At 35.7% G+C, this 20063-nt stretch overlaps 6 protein-coding genes and 1 non-coding gene across 8 annotated transcripts; 5 read left to right on the top strand and 2 right to left on the bottom strand.

Annotated features, from left to right (window-relative positions):
* The first annotated feature begins 302 nt into the window (after positions 1–302).
* LOC103865085 (ubiquinone biosynthesis O-methyltransferase, mitochondrial) lies at positions 303–2760 on the top strand. Its single transcript, XM_009142864.3, has 9 exons — positions 303–779; positions 1034–1123; positions 1189–1267; positions 1398–1475; positions 1603–1651; positions 1753–1802; positions 1889–2038; positions 2146–2226; positions 2404–2760. The coding sequence occupies exons 1-9, from the start codon at positions 529–531 to the stop codon at positions 2506–2508; spliced, it is 933 nt and encodes a 310-aa protein (XP_009141112.1). The 5' UTR covers positions 303–528; the 3' UTR covers positions 2509–2760.
* On the bottom strand, positions 2618–5144 carry LOC103865386 (actin-related protein 2/3 complex subunit 1A-like). Its single transcript, XM_009143183.3, is given in 9 exon segments — positions 2618–2836; positions 2929–2987; positions 3125–3322; positions 3453–3538; positions 3636–3804; positions 3897–3970; positions 4173–4242; positions 4479–4515; positions 5027–5144. Coding segments are annotated over 9 exon segments (879 nt in total). The 3' UTR covers positions 2618–2768.
* Positions 4518–8529, top strand: LOC103865084 (glycine-rich protein 3 short isoform). Its single transcript, XM_009142863.3, has 2 exons — positions 4518–7742; positions 8055–8529. The coding sequence occupies exons 1-2, from the start codon at positions 7658–7660 to the stop codon at positions 8318–8320; spliced, it is 351 nt and encodes a 116-aa protein (XP_009141111.1). The 5' UTR covers positions 4518–7657; the 3' UTR covers positions 8321–8529.
* A 1466-nt stretch (positions 8530–9995) lies between these two features.
* LOC103865083 (switch-associated protein 70) lies at positions 9996–12992 on the top strand. Of its 2 annotated transcripts, XM_009142862.3 has the most exons (10): positions 9996–10241; positions 10323–10430; positions 10645–10706; positions 10789–10872; positions 10957–10988; positions 11096–11177; positions 11282–11510; positions 11641–11868; positions 11943–12235; positions 12310–12992. In XM_009142862.3, exons 1-10 carry the CDS (start codon positions 10218–10220, stop codon positions 12677–12679), a joined length of 1512 nt encoding a protein of 503 aa, XP_009141110.1. In that variant the 5' UTR covers positions 9996–10217; the 3' UTR covers positions 12680–12992. The 2 variants fall into 2 exon arrangements, with proteins under 2 accessions (XP_009141110.1, XP_033145613.1); XM_033289722.1 differs by having other exon boundaries at positions 10789–10988.
* Positions 12993–13352: 360 nt separating this feature from the next.
* On the bottom strand, positions 13353–14553 carry LOC103865082 (glutathione S-transferase F9). The gene is made up of 3 exons (XM_009142861.3): positions 14286–14553; positions 14164–14212; positions 13353–14026 (listed from the first exon to the last, which is right to left on the bottom strand). Exons 1-3 carry the CDS (start codon positions 14427–14429, stop codon positions 13572–13574), a joined length of 648 nt encoding a protein of 215 aa, XP_009141109.2. The 5' UTR covers positions 14430–14553; the 3' UTR covers positions 13353–13571.
* Positions 14554–16413: 1860 nt separating this feature from the next.
* Positions 16414–19291, top strand: LOC103865081 (probable 2-oxoacid dependent dioxygenase). The gene is made up of 3 exons (XM_009142860.3): positions 16414–18048; positions 18336–18657; positions 18732–19291. Exons 1-3 carry the CDS (start codon positions 17537–17539, stop codon positions 18981–18983), a joined length of 1086 nt encoding a protein of 361 aa, XP_009141108.1. The 5' UTR covers positions 16414–17536; the 3' UTR covers positions 18984–19291.
* TRNAA-AGC lies at positions 17215–17287 on the top strand. Its single transcript has one exon. It is a non-coding gene; the product is annotated as a tRNA-Ala (tRNA).
* Positions 19292–20063: the final 772 nt, after the last annotated feature.

The following is a 20063-nucleotide window of genomic DNA, read 5'->3' as shown; positions in this document are numbered from 1 at the left end:
TTCATCCAAAATATTCAAGAGAAACCAATTTTTATTTTGAATTTGGATATCTTGGCTTACATTACTCAAATTTATATATTATATAATTTTTTTTTAGATTTTTAAAAAAAAATTTAAAGTATATATAAAATTTAAAATTTTGAAAATAATTTAAATGGATTATAAACATACGAACGAGGCTAAAATCTTTAATCCAAAACCCGAACTAAACCCGAACGGCTACCCCAACACCCCTTATGAAAAAACAGTATTTGGTTTTTCAGTTTTCACTAATATAGGCCCCCATATTAATAGTTAGATCCATCCACTTAAAAGGCGCACTAAATGGGCTGGCTCAGAGTAGCCCATATACATCAGTCACCACCACATTCATCTAAATTTCCAATTTTACCCCTCCCCTTCCATCACTTTCGCTCGTTTTCTCCGTCGGCGGCGAAAAAAACCCGACGTCACTCACCGCCGTTTGCTCCACTCCTACACGCCATCTCTTCCTCATCATCTCGCAATCGCTAATATTTTTCGAGGAAAATGAATCAAATGCAAAGGATTCTCTCTGCTCGTCGACTATCTCACTCAATCATACCTCAATCGTGCTTTCTTCACCGGCGGTGGTTCTCGACCTCAGAAACTGATGCTTCGTCGCCACCATTGTCTTCCCCGCATCAAAAGATCCAAACTTTGGAAGACAAAGCTTCTAACAAAAGCCGAAGCACGGCGTCGACAACATCTTCTCTCAATGAACAAGAACTTGCTAAATTCTCTGCCATTGCTGATACCTGGTTCGTCTTCTAAGCTTGATCATTTACTTGCTTGAATCTGTGAAGTGCTGATGGGTTCTCTTTAAAATGATCAAAGCTTGAGTCTTTGAGGGCTTTGCATAATTTTGCTTGGCTATGTGCTTTTAAGAATTGAACCTTAGTGTGTAAAGGGTTTGTTACATTATGTGATCAATGTTGATGGGTTCTTTATAAAAAGTTCAAAGCTTTGAGCTTTTAAGGGATTTGCATGATCTGATTTATGATATTGTATGAAGGTGGCATGCTGAAGGGCCGTTTAAGCCTTTGCATCTGATGAATCCAACTCGGTTGGCTTTCATCCGCTCCACCTTATGCAGGCATTTCAGGTACAAACTTCTTATGTGTACTTTTCGTTTTCTTCTCTGTTGGATTAACTCTTGTTTCTTCTCAGTAAGGATCCGAGTTCTGCTAGGCCTTTTGAAGGGCTGAGACTTATTGATGTAGGTTGTGGCGGTGGACTACTTTCCGAGGTATTCCTTTTCATCAGTTATCTATTCATTAGATGAGCTTTTGTGGCTACAACTTGGAATGACATTGTTGTTAGATATAAAGAAGATTTGGTGATTAGTGGCTTTTTTTTTGTTTTTTGTTTGTTTAAAGCCTCTAGCACGGATGGGAGCAACTGTCACAGGGATTGATGCTGTTGATAAGAATGTCAAAATTGCTCGTCTTCACGCTGTAAGGTCTCTTACTTGATTGTATCACTTGATTCTGCAGATAACTTAATGTTCTCCATATGATGATGTTGCAGTGCTTCTATCTTGACTTTTATTCTTTGTTGTATGTTAATGAAATGTCTCTGCAGGATATGGATCCTATGACTGCAACAATTGAATACCAATGCACTACAGCAGGTACTACTTTATCCTATTACCTTAGATGATGAACAATTTAAGTTATTGTTTTGTGTTTTCTCTCCTATGTTTACGTGCTAAAATAGTATTCTCTTGTGCAGAAAAGCTAGTGGATGACGGGAGGACGTTTGATGCTGTTCTTGCCTTAGAGGTTTGTCAAACTTCGCTGATATTTTATACTAGTTCCATCTAGTGTTTCCTGATTCATGGCAATTTTTCTTGATTTCTACAATGAAGGTGATCGAACATGTAGCGAACCCTGCAGAGTTCTGCAAGTCCTTGTCAGCATTGACCATCCCAAACGGAGCCACAGTAGTTTCTACAATTAACCGCTCTATGCGAGCGTATGCATCAGCCATTATTGCAGCAGAGTACATTCTACAATGGGTAAAATCTTCAGTTTCACATCTCATTTATCCGCTCTTTACACCATTCCCCGACATGTGTTTGTTGGTTTTTACATTTGGTCCTTTGTATGATCAAATCACCTGCAGCTTCCTAAAGGCACACACGAGTGGTCAAGTTTTCTAACTCCTGAAGAACTTACTATGATATTACAACGCGCTTCAGTCGATGTAAGCCAACTCCCTCCCCCTTCAAACGCCTATGTGGCTATCTCAAGAACTTTATCTTAAGCTGACTGAAAGGGTCTCTCGATGCGAACAAGAAGGATTGTTTATATGTTTATCTTTAGAGGATTGTTTCATATATATATTGTGGTAGAAATGGTAACATGAAACCATGGTTTGCAGGTGAAGGAGATGGCTGGATTTGTGTACAACCCAATAACAGGAAGATGGTTATTGTCAGATGACATAAGTGTGAACTTCATCGCTTATGGGACGAAAAAAGAATGATCTTGAAGACATATAAGCGATTGTTCTTCAATCTGTTTATCTCTCTGCTATCTGCTTCGGGAAGTTTTTTTTAGGACAGGACAGTAGTTAAATTTGAAATAAGTGAGAGTGATCTGAGGATACAGTTCCAAACTTTATTATTATAAGTTTACAAAGTGAAACAATTAAGAAATTGTCAATGCTTACAAAATACTGGGAAAAACAAAAGAATCTGATATACAAATTAAGTAAATCCAGATTTGTTTTTATTTATGTGTTTATTAAAACTGATGGCCAAGTTCTTCTTGCATGTTCCCTAGATCCCATATAGCTATTTTGCCATCTAATCCTACAAGTAACAAACCCATACAAAAGCAAATGAATTGAAATGAATCGGCTGTTTGCATGAAGGACTAATATGAACTTGAACTAATGACTGACCTGAAGTGCTGAATCGCATTACTTGAGGACTCCCAGCTTTGCTAAGAGATACAATGGAACTGCAAGAGATAGGAAAATTTACAGGTTAGGCTTTAACAGACATTAGAAGACAAGAGTCAAAGAGACACTGCTTTGCAATTGCAGGTGGTTTTGTAAAACCAAAGTTAGCTCTAAGACATGTATGTTTTTTTTTTACTTTATGCAGTTATCATGAACGCTTCCACGTGATTTAGAGGACTCAGAAGCTTCATTGGCTGTTGTAGCCTTTGACTGACCGTAGAATTTCGTAAAGGCTTCTGAAAACTGAAAACATAACACAATGAACACACGGGTTAGACAAAACAGAACAGATAAGCTAAGGTTTCTTATGTTTGAGGAAAAGTTCAGGAATAAGCTAAAGTATCACTCATAATTCTGGCCTGTGATCTAAGCATCATAAGATGAAATAGAAAGATTCACTTGTACGCAAACAGCTAAGAAGAGGAGACAATTAAATTAAGCAGACATTTCTGAGAGGTACACACCATATTCCAGTATCATCTGCAGCAAATACCATTGGGTTGCTGTCATAACCAACGCTTATCACCATTTTCTCAGAAATAAAGAGCACCTGAAACAGAAAGTTCCAGATAATATATCAGTCCAGTGCATAACATACGGAGAAGTCTAGGTTCTCAAATGTAAAATAAGCGTGGATGCTGACCCACATCACGAAGAGGCAAATCTCGAAATGCAAAGCTTTGGGCTAAAGGAGAAGGGCCAACGTCATCAACAAAGTAAAGGAGAGGGTGAGAAAATTACTAAAACGAGGAAGCCTGCCAAAGAAAACAAACCTCCCCGAATTTAGATTCCGCTGGTGAGCCTGCTTTTGAATCCCTTTATCAGCCAAGTCAGTGAAGACAAATAAGAAACTGGCCTACAGTTGCAAAAAAATGGTTTTAAAGTAGACGTTCAAGTAATGAGCCTACTTTGTGTCAACTCCTTTGATGAATGTTGAAAATACCCGACATTTTCCATCTGTAGACGTCGTTGCCAGAAGAATCTAATGCAAAACAGACAATCAGAAGTTAGAACCATGACTTAGAAGATAAGCAGTTTGTGGAGATTGATATTCTATTTTATGGATCATGTACTCTATCCAGTGGCCAACTTCTAGAATCTTTTAGGTAGATAAAGCATCTATAGAGACCCTAATTAGCATTTTAGCTACTGAAGTACACGAGGTTGGTGTTGATTGTACTCACATTATTAGTATGCCAAGCAACATTTGTGACTGAAGATTCATGCCGTTTCCGGATAAGTTTGCTGACCCACCTGAGAATAGTAAAACCAAGCAATGTCACTTTACATGAATTCATTATATACTTTGCAAGAACTGCACATATTCCAGATATTTCCAAAACCTTTATACAATACACATTTATGTAGATAGTCCAAATTGCATAACAGAATACCATTTAATAGACTATCAACTCCATTCGTTGCAAAAAGTGAGGCAACATGCCTAGGAAAAATCCAAAATTAATAATGAAGAAAAATCCAAGAATTACCAGTTATTCTCTTGCTCCAATCTATTCCAGAAACGATCTGGTCATGCGGCAACAGTTCAAACAAAAAAAATGATTATGAAATTGTTTGAAAGGGAGATCACAGAAAGAAAAAAACTTTCCAGTGACAAATGATCAGTAAAATAAAAGATAAATATAACTACAAAGAATTGCCTATGAGAGAAGAGACAGAAAGGTTTCACCTTTTCAAGGACATGTAACATCTCCCAATGGTCTTGTGATGATTTATAGATATGAACTTCATTATTATTTGGGCAAAATGCAACCACTACAAGCAAAATAAAATAAACAAATGGTCACAGAATGTTAAACCATATACAAGACATTGGGGTTCATTCAAGACCCATTACTCTTTTCCCTCATCTTCTCAAAGACCAATCGGTAAAAGAAACAAAGAGAGGAAGAGGTAGAAAACATTTACTGGAGTGATCAGGACTCCACGATTGACTCTGCGAACCGGTGAACATCCACCACTGCCATTATCCTTCTTCCCTCGCGGAGAAAAACTGAACAGTGTTTTTCTCTCAAACCGATGATGAGATTGCTGGGAACTCGGAACTCCGATGAGATCCGGAGCTCGAAATAGAGTTGTTGTTTGTCTTTTGCTGTAAGACCGACCAATTTAACATGAGACCAAATCAGTTTCATTTTCTTTTTACAAACTTATGTTTTTAACCATGTACAATACATGTTACAAAAAAAAAAAAAAAAAAAAAACCATGTACAATACCATAAAGTATAAACTCTAAAACTAATCTTTTTCTTTACCACAATAAAATACTAATTTCCAAAGAGTCCAGTTAAACTATAAATCATTCATTTTTGATCAAAAACATGGGTCTACAATTTACATAGACATTGAACAACGAGTTTTTTTTTTTAGTTTATGTAGCTTCTGATTTTTTTTTTTTTGAAACACAAACATTCGTTACTCTTAAAAGTTAGGTAACATATTAAATCAGATGAGCTTTCAACGTAAAATAAATTAATTATACGTAAATTAACTATTTTTATATATTACTTTAAAAAATTCCAACTCGAGGTAAGATTTTGTCCATAGTAAAAAGAGTGATAATCATAAGATCTCTCACGAATAATATCAGACCCATTCATTTTCTATATTTAATCAATTTTTGTAAACATAGATTATTTGTTTTAAAAGGGGGAAACCGCACATGGATAATCATCAGTTTATATGGATCCTATGATAAATTTAGAAAGGTCGGAACAACAAGATTTTCAGTAACATATATTGATCCTAAATACACTATTCAATTGGCAGAAACGAAAGCAATACTATGGCATGAGGCACATACATCACTCACGCAACAGACCACCTAAGTTAAAGATGTAGAGTTGTCACAAACACCGGGACGATGGTATTTTACAGATAGATCGTGGAAAGCTCAAGATAATTCCTCGGGACAAGGATGGTACAATACTCTGGAAGGGTTCGATGGGCTGATGGGGGAAAATAACACGAGAGAGTCAGCTTATCACTCATTCATGCCGAAACAGAGGCCCTCATCTGGGCAATGGAAAGTAAGAGGAATTTACGATAGTTCCATGTGACGTTTGCGACAGATTGCTCTCAATTGGTGAAGATGGTTTCCGAACGAACATAATGACCTACTTTTGCAAAAGATATTCAACTCATGAAGGAGAGCTTCAATCAATCAAAGTTCATACATGTACCCCGAACGCAGAACAATTGCAGACAGTCTTGCACACAGTGCTCGGAAACAATCATCATTCGTCGTTCATATGGATCGTTTATATAGACGCAAAGTTACCAATGTGGTTTTCATAATCTTAATTGAGTATGTATCTTGATTACAAAAAAGGTCTAAAACAATTTAATTGTAAACTTAGATCTATATTTGTTGACTACAAATGTAGTTCAAAACAATTTTGAAGAATTATGATAACAACATACCTGATTATTCAAAAAATGATTTCAAGAAGATACCACAACTAATGTTGATGTTGTTGTAGAGTCACTATGAGGAATGATTGGAACCAGGTTTCCAGATAGTTTGTTGTAGTTGATTGTGGATTTGTATCTCGCTTTAAGTCACATAAAATTGAATAATCTGCTCTTGTGAACTAGTATATACTATAAGACTACAAGTTCATCATCGAGAAAACTTTTATGTTATTGTGGAAACTCATGTATGGATGTATAATATATAATCTATGATTTCTCTTTGAGGTAAACCATTGTAGTGATTGGAAGAAATATTGTTGAATCTCATGAATGAAAAAAATAGATGCATAGATTTATATAGTGAATGATCTAAACTAATTTCCTAAACTACTACAGAATAATATATCATAGATAATAATGATAATTTGGTTTCCTATTTTAATATATTGATGTATATCTAATCTTGACTGTTGAATTTTAATTTTAATAAATTATTTGATATTCAATTTGGTCTAATATTTGATTTTATGAGTTAATTAAATATCGTTAAGTAATGAGTATTTGTGTCCGGAACTAGGTGAGGAGTGGGCGGGGCACCTGCCCCTCTCCCCCCTCCCCCAATTTTTTTGGGTGTAATTTTGTTTAGAATTTTAATAATGCTCTGGATAAAATTTTGAATTTATAAATATATTTTTAGTGTTTTGTCGTTTTGCTTCGGGTAGAAATTCATCCTAGATCGGCCACCACTGATGCTGACCCCTAAATATATTACGGTTACAGTAATGTACTATTTCCATGAAATGTTTAGCTATTCTTTCATCGTTGATTATATAAAATAGAGAAAATTTTACTAGCAAAACTGCGCGAATATCTATGTCACATCTTAGCAATAATGTAATCAAATGATGGAATTTTATACATTTTCATTTGAGTGAATGCGCTGTGTTTAAGACGTTGACGGAAATATCTAAAGACTAGTATGGGTTGCCATTTATGGAGTTCAAAATCAAGTTGATTTACGATGTATCCAACAACCAACCATAACTTTCCTTACTGTGATAAATTTCTTCAGCTTCTCTTCTGATAAAATATTCCCTTGTTGTTAATGAACTACGGATGCTCATTGCTCATTCTCTCACCCTCGTCTGCTATAAATAGAGGGCATTCAGTGTAACATTTTATTCATCACTTGTTTTCATAAAAAAGAGTGTTATAACATAAGCATTTGAATACAATGGCTTCCAAGACTTTGTTTCTGTTGGGTCTCTTTGCATTTCTTCTCGTCGTCTCAGTGGTCGCAGCATCTGAAAGCCAGCCGGGTATGTAAATAATATCACCAGTCTAGTTCTTGTACTGTATATAATAACCAAAATGTTTGCAAGGCTAATTGCACCCTAAGTCAAAGCAAACTTATTAAGTATATGATGTTTGATTTTATTATACGAATGAGGACCATTTCAAACGATTTAAATATCTTTTTATGATAAATATATATCGAACATAATATGTAATGTTGTAATTTTTTAACGAAACATCCGTAATTTAGAAAGCAAAAACTAATTATGGAATCCGGGAGACAAATGCACATTTGCCCATGCTAAACATATTTTGAAACGATGCGTTGTTGACAGGCACTGTTAAGTCGGAGAGTGGGCAAACCGTGCAACCTGATCAGTATAATGGGGGACACGGCGGCCATGGAGGCTACAACGGAGGAGGACACGGGGGATACAACGGAGGAGGACATGGGGGATACAACGGAGGCCGTGGGGGATACAACGGAGGCCGTGGGGGAGGAGGTTATTGCCGCCACGGTTGCTGCTACAGAAATTACCGTGGGTGCGTACGGTGCTGTTCTTATGCCGGAGAAGCTGTGCAGACACAGCCCGGTCACTAAAACTATGTAATGTATTCACCAGTATGCATGGTTTGCGTCTATATATACACTTATATGTGTGTGTGTGTGAGTAGTAAACCGTGATACGTTTGAAACAAAGTAAGAAGAAAATCTATGGAATAAAAGTTTATGATGTTATGTTTCTGTGTTTTGAGTTGTAATCTTCGCTGTTTGGATTTAAAATCGTTTCTAGTTTATGTTTTCTTCTTTGGGTATGATGCATGATAAAATATACTCATTCTCTTTCAAATTATAAGTAGTTTTAGTTAAAAACACCCATGTTAAAAAAAATGGTTACTTTCTGAAAAAATATTTTAATATATAAGAATATGTATTTTTAATTGGTCACACAACATTCAATAAATAAAAAGTTGCATTAAAATGTGAAGTTATTTATATTTTGAGGCAAAAAATACTTGTAAAACTACTTATAGTTATATATAGCCTTATAGGGATATTCACTTTGTTTTTTTTTCTTAGATATTGTTCATATATTGTTGGTTTATAAATCCTGGATACCTTAAACTTTTCTGGCTATTTATAGCCTTGTAATATCCAGAGATCCATCAAGGAGAATTCAGCAATCTTCAATGTAAACATGGCAAGGAATTTTGTTTTCGTTATAAGCAAAGACTATATAGAGACTATATCGAGGTTTTGCACACATACATTTATAAAGCTCAAAAAAAAAGTATTAATACACGAATGTATAAAAATAAGCGGAAAATGTAACAATGAAATAAGAATGCAGTGTTTGAAAAAGAGAATAAGAATGTATATATTTATATGTTTGTAAATGTGTCAAAAAGATTAGAGTTCATAGACTGAGGACCTGATCTGAGCTCTATTGAGTAACTATTGTATTGCAACATGCATGGTATCAAAGTGACTGCAAAGCTAATGGCGTAGCACCAAAACAATTCCCTCTCAGATGCGATTTCTCACTTTTAATCAGCCTTTGTTCAAAGCACAATTCTTACGGGCCCCAATTTTTACTAATATAATAGATAAATAAAGAGTGCTTTCATTTTTCATGGTACCTAATCTTCTCTTTTTTCTATTTACGTTTCAAACACCTCTACATGTAAGATCTTACAATGGTCATACAGCTTCTTCGTCTTTTCTCTACTACATACATTTCATACGGTTGGTACTCCTAAATACATAAAGGGTAATCACGTCATTCATGGTTGGTACTCCTACTCCACTTGATGTGATCTTCTAAACCAAAAATTAGTTAAGTGATGATGAAATGTGGTATAAACTTGTTCTTTCTCCGGACTCGAAATTTCAGAGAACTCTTTTACTCTCATTTATTATACTTTATTTAAGTTTACTAGAAAAATCTGGTGAAATGACTAGTAAACAAACCTAGTTTCTTAGAGGGTTTTTAGACTAAAAGAGGTAGTGACCCCCATAAATTTGCTAAGAGTCGGTCACAAAACGCGTGAGTTAAGAACCGACTTTAGTCTGTTTCTTGAACTGTTCGCGGATTTCACTGATACCTGGTGGTCCGCCATTGTTCCCTATTTAATTTTTTTCTTTAAAATCAGTCAAAACAAGAAATTTTTTTTTTTCAAGAAACCCAAAAAAGGTTTCAACGATAATGATGGTCTTAGATTAATGACCCAAAAAAAAACCTCAAAGAACCGGTTATTTGACGTAAAAGCTGGTCAACTTACGTACCGGCCGGTTAAGTGAAATTCGATAGCGTTGGAGAGAGTGAAGACAGATTCAACTGCCATTCCGCGAAACCAAACCTAACAGCAATTTCTGTAATTCCAATCTTCATCGTCCTCTTCACCTCACACCTCTAAAACCCCCCACTCTCTCGATTCATCGATCAAACAATCATTTCACTTCTGATCGCTCAAAGATCACTCCGATCTCAATCAACATGGCTTCAAACGGCGCATCTCCGGTCTCTTTTCTCGCTCTCTCGATCTGTGCGAATTATATTAGCTGTTTCTCTAATTTACTGTTGCTATCGTGAAATGAGCAGAGACCTGTTGATGCTACGGACAACAGCTTGGAAAGGATCAAGCGACAGCTAGCAACTGGCTCCGGTCGGAACTTGCTACAGGGACCGCTTTACAAGCGGTCTGAAACTGTAAGTTTCGAATTATTTTCTCAATTCTTTTTTGATGGGTTCTCTTCAATTTGCGTGGATTGATCAAAAGTCTCTTCCTTTTCGGGAATTGCTTGTGTATAGAGTTGCATCAATTGTTCTTCTGACAAGTCTTTTGTTGGCTCGATATGTCTTGGATTGTTACAAGACTTTGGACTGATACCATCCTTGTGTTTTCTGTTTATGTGTGAATTAGCTGAGAAAGTGGAACGAACGATGGGTGATACTTGATCCAACCACAGGGAAGATGGAGTACAAGTGAGTGATATCAATTGCTTATGTAGCTGAGATCACTTCATGGGTTATTGTATGAAAGTTGTAATGTTCTTACATGACTCAGGACAAGACGAAACGAACCAGCTATCAAGGGAACAATTCTGTTTGACGATAATAGCACAATCACTGTCTCTCCTGTCAACTTCCAGTATGCATTGCTACATCCTCTTGTTCTGACTAATCTGCATTATTTAAGTTCGTATTGTGAAATCTATTTTCTTTTGTGTTTCAGGGGGCTTCCGAAATATAATGGTTGCTGCATCTGTATCCTTGTTTCTAGTATATTGTTAGCAAGTTTATAGTTCTCTCTTTTGTCTGAAAGGAGATGAATGATTGATGTAGAGTTGAGTTTTTCTTCAACATGATTTTAGATATTAGTACCCCACAGAAGAAAGATTACTTTTTGTGTGCAGAGACTCCTGGTGCAGCTAGAGCTTGGGTTACTACCTTACAGTAAGTCATATGGTTCTTTGATCTTTATCTCTCGTTATTTTAAGCTTACCAATCTCTTAGAGATGCCATCACGCTTATCCTTGTTTGGCACTTGGAATATTCAGTGCGACACAACTAGTTCTAAAGGCACATAAGGAGGCTGTTGATTCTCTAAGCGGAAGCGGTTCTTCAACACTTGGTACGGTTGCAACCGTTGTCGCCGCTGCTAATTCAACAGCGCTGGAATGTTCCAAAGAGATCCAAGCTGCAATGCAGGTCTCTCTGAGGAACGCACTGAAAATCACGGCTAATAAACCGATCGATGGACCACTAGATGATTTGACTATAATGAAGGTCCGCTATTTTTGCATCTTTCACTTTGACTTCAGGATACATTTTGCAGTGTCTTTGCTTAGTGATGTAAAGCATATAGAGACATCTTTATTCATAGGTTAGCTTTGATTGAGCCACTTACATGTTGCAGGAAACTCTGCGTGTGAAAGATGAAGAGCTACAAAATTTGGCGCGGGAACTTCGTTCTCGTGACTCAATGATAAAAGAGATAGCAGATAAGCTATCAGAGACGGCTGAAGCAGCTGTAGCGGCAGCATCTGCAGCTCACACAATGGATGAACAAAGGAAAATTGTTTGTGTGGAGCTTGAGCGCTTATCTAAAGACTCAGAGAGACAGCAAGAAGCGGCTATATCGAAGGTAATGAATGATGAGGCCTTGTCATGTATGTTCATCTTTATTCTTGTTAATTGATTGTTGTATCTACCATGTAGCTGAAGGAAATGGAAGAGAAGACATCTACTCTGAGTAGGGAAAAAGATCAACTGGTCAAGGAAAGAGACTCTGCTCTCAAAGAGGCACATCTGTGGCGGTCTGAGCTGGGGAAAGCCAGAGAGCGTGTTGTAATACTTGAAGGAGCTGTTGTGAGAGCCGAAGAGAAAGCGAGGGTTGCAGAAGCAAATGGTGAAGCAAAAGCAAAGGAGGCTTCTCAGAGAGAGGCAGCTGCTTGGGCGGAGAAGCAAGAGCTTTTAGCTTATGTGAATATGTTACAAACCCAGCTTCAAAGGTTAAGCATATCTGAATCTATCTCCCACACTAGTATAGTGTGTCATAATCCTCTTTTATCTTTTGAATAAACAGGCAGCAGCTAGAGACGGAGCAAGTGTTTGAGGAGAAGACTGAATCTACCAACGGCGAAACATCTCTTCCGATGACGAAAGAAACAGAAAAGGATGTGGACAAAGCATGTCTGAGCGTTTCTAAAACAGCGTCCATGCCGGGAGAGAATGTAGTCCGTATGAGTGAAGATCAGGTGGTAAACGCTCATGCTCAGGCTCCGGTTGGAGAAAACGAATGGAATGATATTCAGGCGACAGAGGCAAGAGTTTCTGATGTAAGAGAAATATCTGCAGAGACTGAACGAGACAGCTTGGATATCACTGTAGTAACTCCTGAATCTGATGTTCCACGCAATGATCTGCCTCCTGAATCTTTTCATCATCAGCCTTGATGAATAAATGGTAGGGACCTTGGTACATTTTTATATACCCTGATGTGCTGGTAATGTTTGGAGAGTTGATTGTTCTAACAAACCAAAAAGAGTTGCTATTTGGTTTTGCTTGTGCCGCAACATTTTGTCTATCTCTCAGCAACCTCTTGAGTTTCTGTCTGACTTGGTAACGACTTGGGAAGAACAAAGAGATGTGTTTTAAACTTTTAATTGTTGAATGATGTTATGTTTGTGTGCACATGACATTTTCTTTTGCCGGTTTTGGACATGATGAATGCAGGTATTTTCCTGCTTGAATGATGTTAGTAACGAACATGAATCAACTCGAAAACACACAAAAACACATTGAGGCAAATATCTATTTAGAGTTAGTATGTTATTATTTGGATATGATGAATGCAGGTATTGTCCTGCATGAATGGTGTGTCATGAACGAACATGAATCTACTCGAAAAAAGCAAAGAGAAACTTAGAGCAAAAATGTATTGAGCTAAATGCTTATAATTCTTTAGACCTATATTTATAATAGTTTCAAAAATTCAATTTTTTTTTTTTTTTTTAAGTAATTTTTTCAATCTTAAAATGTAGGCCGAATGGCCCTATACCCCCCAAATATCAACTTTGATAGCGAGTGAAAAATGGGGACAATAATCAAAATGTGGTTGGAATGAGCTAAACAAAAGATAGATAATTAAGTTCCTCTAGATTCAAACCTCAACTCAATCACACAGAATTGGAGTTACAATATGAAACAAAAGAGACAAGAGAGGTGACATACATAAGATAAGAGGAGGCATACAGTTCCACTCTTTATTAAAAACCTCACATTAAACACAGGCATTGCTTAGAAACTCCGAAACACAAACAAAGATCAAGAACATGATCATCATCTTTAAGCAGGGAATGAGTACTTCTCAAGGGTCTCCTTCCAAGCAGGACGGCTGCTAATATCATCCCACCACGCGCTCACGTGCTTCCTGTCTTTGATCATGTAAGCCTTACCGATGGGTCCAACCAAGTAATCAGTGAAAGGGAGGTGAGCCAAATCAGCCAAGCTGACGAAATCACCAGCCAAGTACTTGCTCTTGGCGAGATGTGCCTCGTAGACATCGAGCACAGCTGAGAGCTTCTCCTCGCTCTCCTTGATCAGCTTCTCATCGGAAGGGAATCCCATGACTGATGCGAACATGATGTGGAGTGTGAGGTTAAGGAGAGGTGGGTGGAAAGTGGTGGCCTCAACGTCGAGCCATTGCTCAACTTGACCTCTGTCTTCGACGGTTTTGCCCAAAAGGTCAGGTCCTTGTGACCTGTACTTCTCAGCTACGTACCTCATCACCGCACGTGACTCTGTAATAAAACAAAACATCTCTCAATATAACATCTTCCACACTAAGATCAAACTTCTAATAAGCCTAAACTGTATCAAGAATCTCAGATCATGTGTTATTAAGCAACCAAGATTGAGGTATGATGTAAGGACGTACCGAAGATCTTGTAGTCACCGTCGACAACAGCAGGAACGGTGCCGAAAGGCTGCATAGGAAGAAACAAAGAGAATCATCAGAATCTTGAAATGAGTATTCAGAGGAGATCAAGGAAGGGGAACCTGTAAGGCGAGATAAGCAGGCTGCTTGTGCTCTCCTTTCATGAGATCGACGGGGACGGTCTCGAAGGGAACGCCCTTCTCGATAAGCGTTACCAAAGCTCGCTTTGGTGAAGCAAAGTGAGGTCCGTACACCTTTAGCACCATCTTTTTTTCTGTCTCTCTTTCTCTTACAAGACACAACAGTTAGATTGTTATTAAGTGATATTGACTCTGTGATGATGAGAAGCCATCTTTATAGCGAGGAGCGGAGGCTTGGCAGATAGAGGGATCATTATTTTTGACATGTGGCGTTGCGTTTCCTTTAGATATTTTCATTCTTACTTTATTTTTTAAACAAAAATAATGTTTTGAGTGTATTATTATGTTATTGTATAATATATTATTTTTTTGTGTGGTTGATAAAAAATATATTTTATTCTATAACTACTCCATTTTACTGTAGATAACTTTTAGCTATGACACTTAGACCAACTCCAATGGTGTAAGCCACCATTGGAATCCTTAGCATTTAAATAATATATATATATTTTTTGAATATTTAATAAATCTAATCATAAATGTAGCTCCAATGGTGTATTCCGAAATGGAGTTTTTAGGAATTTTTTTTTAATTTGAAATTTGAAAAAAATTACTAATCAGATTTAAGAATCATGGTTAGAGTTAAAAAAAATTACTAATCAGGTTTAAGAATCATGGTTAGAGTTAAAAAAAATTACTAATCAAGTTTAAGAATCATGGTTAGAGTAAAAAAAATTACTAATCAAGTTTAAGAATCATGGTTAGAGTTATAAAATTTACTAATCAGGTTTAAGAATCATGGTTAGAGTTAAAAAAAATTACTAATCAGGTTTAAGAATCATGGTTAGAGTTAAAAAAAAAATTATTAATCAGGTTTAAGAATCATGGTTAGAGTTAAAAAAAAATTACTAATCAGGTTTAAGAATCATGGTTAGAGTTTAAAAAAATTACTAATCACGTTTAAGAATCATGGTTAGAGTTAAAAAAAAAATTACTAAGCAGGTTTAAGAATCATGGTTAGAGTTTAAAAAGAATTACTAATCAGATTTAAGAATCATAGTTAGAGTTAAAAAAATTACTAATCAGGTTTAAGAATCATGGTTAGAGTTAAAAATAAAATTACTAATCAGGTTTAAGAATTATGGTTAGAATTAAAAAAAATTAATAATCTCAAACCAATGAGACAGCGCCAACACATTAAGGACTTCATCCTTTTAATCCTTAGTTAAGGATTCATTCTTAACTTTTCTTAACTGTGCACCATTTTTTAATGTTTGTTTAATGATAAAGTGCTAAGGATTATAGCTAAGGATTTGCTATAATCCACCATTGTACATGCTCTTAGATCAAAACCAATAAAAGATCTCACAAAACCTTACTTTTCTCCTTTTTAACAAAACATAATCGAATAAATATTTTGATTCTATAAATATACTGAAAAATTATAGCACTAATTTTTTTTATCATAAATATGTCACACAAGCATCAAAATGATTAAAATATATTTTATTAAAAGTATAAACTATTTATATCCATAGAATTAACTAATTTAAACTTAAAGTTTGTATACGAAAGAGTTGGGCTTGTGATTTAAAAAAAACATATAATTAAAATTTAAAATAATAAATAATTTTATAAATAATTTCAAAATTAATTTTAAGATTTTAAAATAAAATTTGAAGAAAAAATAAAAAAAAATTGGAAAAAATCCTAGTTAAATAATTTTTTTAATTTAAATCCTTATTTACATTTATATATATATATATAGTAAAAGTATAAATTCTTTTACCTTTCTAATGAAACATTTTTGGTCATTTTTCTCTTTTTCTCTCTTTGTGTGTGTTTTTTTAATAATAAAATCTCATTTAAAAATATTTTAAAAGATATACCCTAAATAATACTCCTATGGATAGTATTTATTTCATTTACCGTGGATAGTATTTGTAGTTATTAAAGTATTTATCAATTGAATCACACACGTAGAATCCAGTGGCGGAGGCATCTTGAAGAGTGGTGGGGGGGAGGGGGCGGGTCATCTTACCCACATAAAATTTATAAAAACTAATTTCTGGGCCTATTACCCGTAGAATACCTGACGAAAATAAACCGCATCATGCATACTTTGCTAAAAGAATTAGCGGCACCTACACCTCATATTGATTGATTTTAAATGTGATTGATATACTATTCTTTTCACTTATCAATAACCACTAGTTTGTAACCAAAAACACTTTTATAATTAATTAAGTTATGTTTGTTTTTAATTAAAAGAAGAAGAAAATAAAGGAGCAAGACAGGGAGAAGAAAACAAGAGATGGGTGGTTCTAAGTAGGTAGGTGGAACCAAAATAAAACGTGAGAGAATGAGCCCCAACCGTTTCTTGAACCACATGCCTCAATTCTCTCTTTGGTAGGTGCGTTTACGACTTGACCAGTCATGTGTTTAAATTAGTCTTGATTTATTTGTTTCAGTTAAAAGATTTTAACATTTTAACAACAACAACAAAAATTGAAATAAGATTTCGTTCGAAATTCGGAAATATACACTGAAAGTAGAACTATAATTTATAACCAAGATTTTACCACACTAAATATATCAGCGATGAAAAAATTGAAGATGCCTTGCAAATAGTTTTAGCTTTGAACCGGTCTCAGCACCATACTAATCAAAGACCCGGAAGCATCCTCCAAGAGATTCGGTTGATCTTTTTTTATTTCTTTAGCTGTCATTTACTCAATTGTAATCATTAAGGAAAAAGAAAAAAAATCTTTAATCATCATCCCCACTCATTTAGTCACTTTCAGTCTTTCACAAACAATATTCAGTTACCTAAACCAACGACATTCGTATTTTACATTACTAGGTATATATTGACGAGTTCTACTTACACTATACCTGCAACCAATGTCATGGGGATGTAGCTCAGATGGTAGAGCGCTCGCTTAGCATGCGAGAGGTACGGGGATCGATACCCCGCATCTCCACTTTTTTTTTTTTATAATCAGTTTTTGTTTGAAAAGTCGAAAGATAAAAGTGTGGTAGGCCGAGCTCCACGCCTCCACCATCTTCCGACAACAACAACAAAGCTCATGTAAGCCTTGAACACCGTATTCTGATCACTTAAGTATTGTACTTTGAGCGAAGAATCTTCTTGTCTTTTGTCTCTTTTAAAAGTTTTTGTCTCTTCGTCCTGTTTCTGAACAAACACAAACAAAAAAAAAAGGAAGAAGAAGATGGAAGCAAAGTACGATCGTGCTACCGAGGTAAAAGCTTTCGACGAATTGAAACTCGGAGTGAAAGGTCTCGTCGACGCCGGAATCTCAGGGATCCCCCGTATCTTCCACCACCCTCATCTCACTTCAACGGCTCCAAACCCACCGCTTCCCTCCTCAACGATGAAGATCCCAACGATCGATCTCGGAGGTGGCGTGTTCGACTCCACGGTCACGCGAGATCGCGTGATCTTGAAGATCAAGGAAGCGGTGGAGAGATACGGGTTCTTCCAGGCGATAAACCATGGGATTCCGGTTGAAGTTATGGACAAGATGAAAGATAGGGTTTGTGGGTTTCATGAACAAGACTCAGACGTGAGGAAGAAGCTCTATACCCGGGATAACACCAAGAAGGTTACGTATAATAGTAACTTCGATCTCTATAGCTCTCCATCTGCCAACTGGAGAGATACTTTAAGTTGTTTCATGTCCCCTGATGTTCCAAGGAGAGAGGACTTGCCAGAGATTTGTGGGTAAGAATTAGGTAGATTCGGTTTTAATATGGTAACTATCTTTTATAAACCGAAATATCGAAAAACTGAAGTAGATACATCTATGTTCAAAAAAAAGAAGAAGGTAGGTCGGTATACTTCTAATATGGTAGTTAATTTTATAAACCAAAATATCGAAAAAAAACTAAAATAAAACAGAGCTAAAACCAGACCAGACCGACTCAAAGTAAGAATCATAAAATCTGAACTTGTTTTTTCTTTGTTATTATTGATGGATTTTGTAAGCTGTATTGGTCTAAATGTTTTAGGGAGATCATGTTGGAGTATTCAAAGCGAGTGATGGAGTTAGGGGAGCTAATCTTTGAGCTTTTATCAGAAGCTTTAGGGCTGGATCCTAACCATTTGAAAGAAATGGATTGCACAAAGGGTTTGTTAATGCTCTCTCATTACTACCCGCCTTGTCCTGAGCCTGACCTAACCTTCGGTACAAGTCAGCATTCAGATAGATCTTTTCTCACTATTCTTCTTCAAGACCACATCGGTGGGCTTCAAGTTCTTCAGGATGGATGTTGGGTGGATGTTCCTCCTGTTCCTGGAGCTCTTCTCATCAACCTTGGAGATTTCTTACAGGTAAGTTTTATTATATTGACATGAATATATCAAACCATTGATTCATACGCATTTTGTGATTTTTTTGTTTACAGCTTATAACGAATAACAAGTTTTTGAGCGTGGAGCATAGGGTTTTGGCTAACAGAGGTGACGAGCCTCGTGTTTCGGTAGCATCTTTCTTTGTGCATCCTTTGCCTAGTTTTCGAGTATATGGACCGATGAAAGAGCTTTTGTCTGAACAAAATCCTCCCAAGTATAGAGACACTACTGTCACTGAGTACACGAGGCATTACATGGCCAGAGGGCTTGATGGGAACTCTGTGTTGCATCAATTCAAGATCTGATCAAAGCCTTCTAGGCTATTTCAATTACGTATCCAAAGTCTTCTAGGCTTTTATTCAGATCAGTATGTACCATGCTGAAACAAATACACCTGCCTCGGACAGGACTTCCAAATTGGAACGAGGAGCTTGGACAGGTAGCTATGATGATTCCATCTCGCATATTCCCATGCAAGATTTTGTTGCTTGTATGATATACATATCCGTTTTGTTGGTAGTATTTTGATTGTTTCTAGACATTTGTCAAACGTAAGATTGTATATATAATGTTTTAAAGACGAGATTATTAGTGAATATATAATGTTTTATCATGAAGTCACAGATGACAATTGTCTGCACGGATTTACAAGATGAGGAAATTAAAGTTGAGACTGTCGCTCGATAGAGAATAATGTTATAAGTTAAATGAGAGATTATTTTCTAGTAAAAAAAAACAGAATAAAACATGTTCTATAAGGTGTTGCAAGTTTCATTATAGTCCCATCTATATCCATATTTATAAGATTTTATACGATTATAGATAATTTTCTAAATTCTATAATTCTTTGGTAGACCTTCCAAAACATTTAAACCTTATAAAAGTAAATAAATACAATAAGCCGTTTGTTAAAAATTTCTTTATAAGATCTTTCAAAGCTTTACAAATTTTTGTAACACTTTCCAAAACTTTACGAACTCATTGTTCCTTTATTTTAGAATTAGAGCCATATAACCTTATAAACCATATGTTTTGATCAAAAGAACATCATGATCTTTATTGTATAAAAATATATAAACGATACAAAACCATATAAATTTTATAAAATCGTATGTTGTAGTAAAAATATCATAATTTTTATATTATACATCCTTATTAAAATTATTTTTTGGGTCAAATACTGAGTTTTAAAAGTCTTCTCAGAGTCTTACAAAACTTTTTTAAAATTGTATAAATTCTGATTTCTTTTATTTTTCAAAACCTTATAAATTTTACCTATAAAAAAAAATTTAAACTCTTATAAAATATATATAATTTTAAAAATCTTTTAGTTTTTACCAGAAGCTTTAGCACTTAATCCACACCATTTGATAAGGATTTAGCCT

Source organism: Brassica rapa, chromosome A04, assembly GCF_000309985.2.
Source record: "Brassica rapa cultivar Chiifu-401-42 chromosome A04, CAAS_Brap_v3.01, whole genome shotgun sequence".
NCBI classification, from domain to species: Eukaryota; Viridiplantae; Streptophyta; class Magnoliopsida; order Brassicales; family Brassicaceae; genus Brassica; species Brassica rapa.
The sequence above is the reverse complement of the archived record's forward strand: the minus strand, read 5'-3'. Positions and strand labels throughout refer to the sequence as shown.